Source organism: Selaginella moellendorffii, unplaced genomic scaffold, assembly GCF_000143415.4.
Source record: "Selaginella moellendorffii unplaced genomic scaffold, v1.0 SELMOscaffold_27, whole genome shotgun sequence".
NCBI classification, from domain to species: Eukaryota; Viridiplantae; Streptophyta; class Lycopodiopsida; order Selaginellales; family Selaginellaceae; genus Selaginella; species Selaginella moellendorffii.
The window spans coordinates 1,814,281-1,818,428 of record NW_003314288.1 but is presented as its reverse complement, the minus strand read 5'-3'; the positions used below and the strand labels follow the sequence as shown (position 1 = coordinate 1,818,428).

The window sequence follows — 4,148 nt, the reverse complement described above, 5'->3', positions numbered from 1 at the left end:
ATGTTCAAAGATAAAAGTGAGGACATGGTTGTGGCAGTGATGTCTATTATTGGGCATGTGATGAAGTTAACCATATGTATCAGCATTGTTGGCATTTTCCAAATTAATATCTTCCATTTCTTAGGTGGAGGTTTTAACGTTAATAACATTTTGTTGGTGTTAGTATAATGGAAGGTTTTGATATGGAGATTTTTTAAGAAAATGAGGAGTCACACAAGTAGTAGAGGGTCCTTATATGAATAAATTAATAACCCTTTTATCCTTCTTTCGAGAGTATTATTAAAGGGTTAAATATTTAATTTCCAAGGTTGTTTTTATAACAAGAAGTCTCATATTATTCTTTCTATATCGATTGATACAGGTTTGAATTTATCTTCTATTGCTCAGCTTATTGCCACATATTGCTATATATAGTTGTGTCATGTAGTACAACCAATTTTCATTTTTTATAGTAATAGTTATACATATGCATGTAGACGGGATAAGGTAGACCTAATTATGCGTGTGGGAGATTTTAAGCTTGAACTTTAATTGTTATAGGTGGTGTTGAGTCTAACTTTTGATATTATTATTAGTATAGATTGATTGCAGCACAAGTTTACTCAGCACCAATTCATCAAGTATTTAATTTCCAAGCTTGTTTTTATAACAAGAAGTCTTATATTATTCTTTCTATATTGGTTGATAAAGGTTTGAATTTATCTTCTATTGCTTGGCTTGCTGCCACATATTGCTATGTATAGTTGTGTTATGTAATACAACCAATTTTCATTTTTTATAGTAATAGTTATACATATGCATGTACACGGAATGAAGTAGACCTAATTATGCATGTGGGAGATTTTGAGCTTGAACTTTAATTGTTATAGGTGGTGTTGAGTCCAACTTTTGATATTATTATTAGTATAGATTGATTGCAGCACAAGTTTACTCAGCACCAATTCATCAAGTATTTAATTTCCAAGCTTGTTTTTATAACAAGAAGTCTTATATTATTCTTTCTATATTGGTTGATAAAGGTTTGAATTTATCTTCTATTGCTTGGCTTGTTGCCACATATTGCTATGTATAGTTGTGTTATGTAATACAACCAATTTTCATTTTTTATAGTAATAGTTATACATATGCATGTACACGGAATGAAGTAGACCTAATTATGCATGTGGGAGATTTTGAGCTTGAACTTTAATTGTTATAGATGGTGTTGAGTCCAACTTTTGATATTATTATTAGTTTAGATTGATTGTAGCACAATCATGGTAAGTGTGATTTTAAGGCTTCTCCCCTTTGTCTCATATTTCTTCACATTTCTTCCATTATTCTCACTTTTATTCCCTTTCATCCCTTTGTTTCTATCACTTTTGCCTCTTCATTATTTCTTACTGTGTTTCAATTTTGCTTCTCTATTCCCTTTCTAGATTCCTTTGATAGTCATTATGTTGTAGTGGTGGACAGACTCAAGAATGAGTATATTAATCTTTTTGATTTTGACTTGTTTTCTAGGGCCAAGATTGCAACACCTCATCCTATTCTAACTGAGGATGAGCATCTAATCAAAATTATTGTTTAGTATCAGTCACTAAAGGAAATTAAGATTTTACACACAAATATTAAAGAGATGTTAAAGACATAGAATGTCATCTTATGATGGGAGTGTTCATTTCTATATTAACTGAATTTAATGCTAACTCTATGGTTAAACTCATTATAAGACTTTTTTCTTCATCCCACATCAAAGTTAGAGATTGAAATTACTAGAGCAAGAAATTTGGGTTATATATATATGATGTAATATATATCACCAACATATTTAATAATCAAATAACAATAATAAAATAATAAATTATTGGTTTTCCATTAAGATAAAAAAATTGTAGTTATATATGTCAATGTCGTGGTAGAAAAAATAAAGGATTGTAAGAATTCAACTTTTCTCAAAACAAATATCATGCATCATGATGCCTTAGGCTCATGAAGGGAAAAGGATTAAAATCTAAGCCTTAAGGAGCTTGGGGTTAAGTTGCCAATATTCTAGATGCTGCTAGTATTATGCCTAAAGTTGGATGTTTTGAGTGCTTTAATTGGCAACAACTAATTTTTACAGCCTTGAGTGGGAGGCTCTTGTCTTAAGTTGACCAGCAATTTGAGATGCCTTAGCTTATAGTCAATGCATAGAGTGTAGAAAGTTGAATGTTCAACTGTTGGAACTGTATAGAGCAAGTAGGACTTGAGCAAGCATTTGGTTGTGCTTCCAGATTTGAGTAATTTATTTATCTCTTATATTCTTAACATTCCATATTTGAAGCTATGTAGTTTAATGCTAATGGGATCTTAGGAGATGTATTCTATTGTTCATCTTTCTCACCTCTAGTTTGATACGCTCCCTCCAATTCTTCACTAGAATCACTAAAACAATATTTAATATGGTTCATTGTCATTCTTTCATTCTTTCTTGGATCATATAATAATAATAATAATAATAACAAAAACAACAACAATAACAACATCATATAACCATACTATTTGCAGTTACCGTATGCCAACTACCTTCTTGAAATCGTCCTCAAGAACATAGAGTATGTACTCATTTTTCATCTCCACATTCTTACAAACTTGCTAAAAGTTTTTCTGAATAGCTATAAAGGAATTTATTTTTGGTCAACACTAGTGGGTATATCTAGAATAATCTTGTTCCTCTGATCAGGCTTTGAATTTTAGATTGATAAATATTCTAGAATTTCCCGGATCTTCTATGCTTTTCTATACATTATAAATTAACAAATTATTAATAAATATAATTAAGATCCATATAAATAAATCATATTGTGCAAGTGCAACAGTTTCTAAAGCATTGAATCAAGGAAGCAAAATACTTCTTGCTATAGACAACTCAAGATTGGAAAAAATCTACAACATGACCCTTTTTGTCTTTGACAAAACCCCAAGCTTTGGGACTGCTTCGGACTGGGCAACATATCACCTATGGGATTGGGTCTGGAGATAGTGGAGGCCATGGTGAGCGCTGTATCAGCAGTGGCAGGCAGAGAAACCTATCCAGTCTTACGTAGGAGGTTTACACACATTGAGGATTCCCACAGACAGAGAGAGTGTGTGTTAATACTAAAAATGATCTAAGCGTTTTAAGTAGTTTTATAGTTTTATAATGCTTGAAAACTTTGTGGGGACTAGCTCTTGCCCGAGAGGTTCAGATCATACACTCGCGACCCACTAGGGTAAAAGATCCCAAAATTCCTCTCTGTGCCCGCCCCGGACTTCTCATTCTCGTTAAAGAGGGCAAAGATGTACGTGGGAATCGAAACTCCAGGCCTCTTGGGCGTCCCTTGCGAGCTCGCCACCTTCTTTGCAAGCCTTGCGTTGTAGAGCTGCGCATTGTCAACACTGGCGCCCACCTGGCCGGAATCTCCGGCTGACGGCCACCCTGTCTCGCTGATCACCAGCGGAATATCCCCATATCCTAGCCTCTCCATGGCGGCAAACGTGGAATCCACCATGGCATCCAGCAGATCCCGGTAGCCCAGGCTGCCGTCCTGTACGACCGTGGACCCTGACCCAAACAGGGCGTACTCAAGCGAGATTTGGCCAGAGTTCCCGGCGTAGGCGAAGTACGGATAAACGTTGGCGTGGTACGATGAGCCGGTTTTGGCCAGGAATGCGAGCAACGGCTGGATGACGCTGGTCGCGATTTCGGAATGGAATGTGCCAGCCGATGGAGGGTAGGATGTGGAGAGAGCGTCGGACGCGAGCGGCGTGCTGACCTTGATTTTGGCCGTTAGATTCCTGGCCTGGAGGGACGCGAAAATGTTCTCCATTGCCGGGACGAGCGCTGGCCAGGTGCTCGACTTGATGCTCGTGTCGGACAGGATCTCGTTGCCGACGAGAATGGTGGCGATGTGCGTGGCCGGGTAGTGGTGGACTACGTTCTGAGCGACCCATGAATCGGCGTGGCTAGCGTTGGAGGCGATGCCGGGGATGTCTTGGTTCCTCACCATTATCGAGACTTTGATGCTGGTGTTGGCCAGAGCTGCGAGAACTTGAGAGTCGGCATCGAAGATCTTGACGCGGTCGATTCCCAGCGACTTAATGAGCGACACGGCGGTGGATGGCGAGGGGAGATTGTTGGCCACTCT

At 37.7% G+C, this 4,148-nt stretch overlaps 1 protein-coding gene across 1 annotated transcript; it reads right to left on the bottom strand.

Moving 5' to 3' along the window:
* Positions 1–3,132: 3,132 nt before the first annotated feature.
* Positions 3,133–4,148, bottom strand: LOC9629996 (probable glucan endo-1,3-beta-glucosidase A6; the record flags this gene model as incomplete). Its single annotated transcript, XM_002975309.2, has 1 exon — positions 3,133–4,148. A coding segment is annotated over one exon (963 nt), but the record flags the coding sequence as incomplete, so codon positions are not given.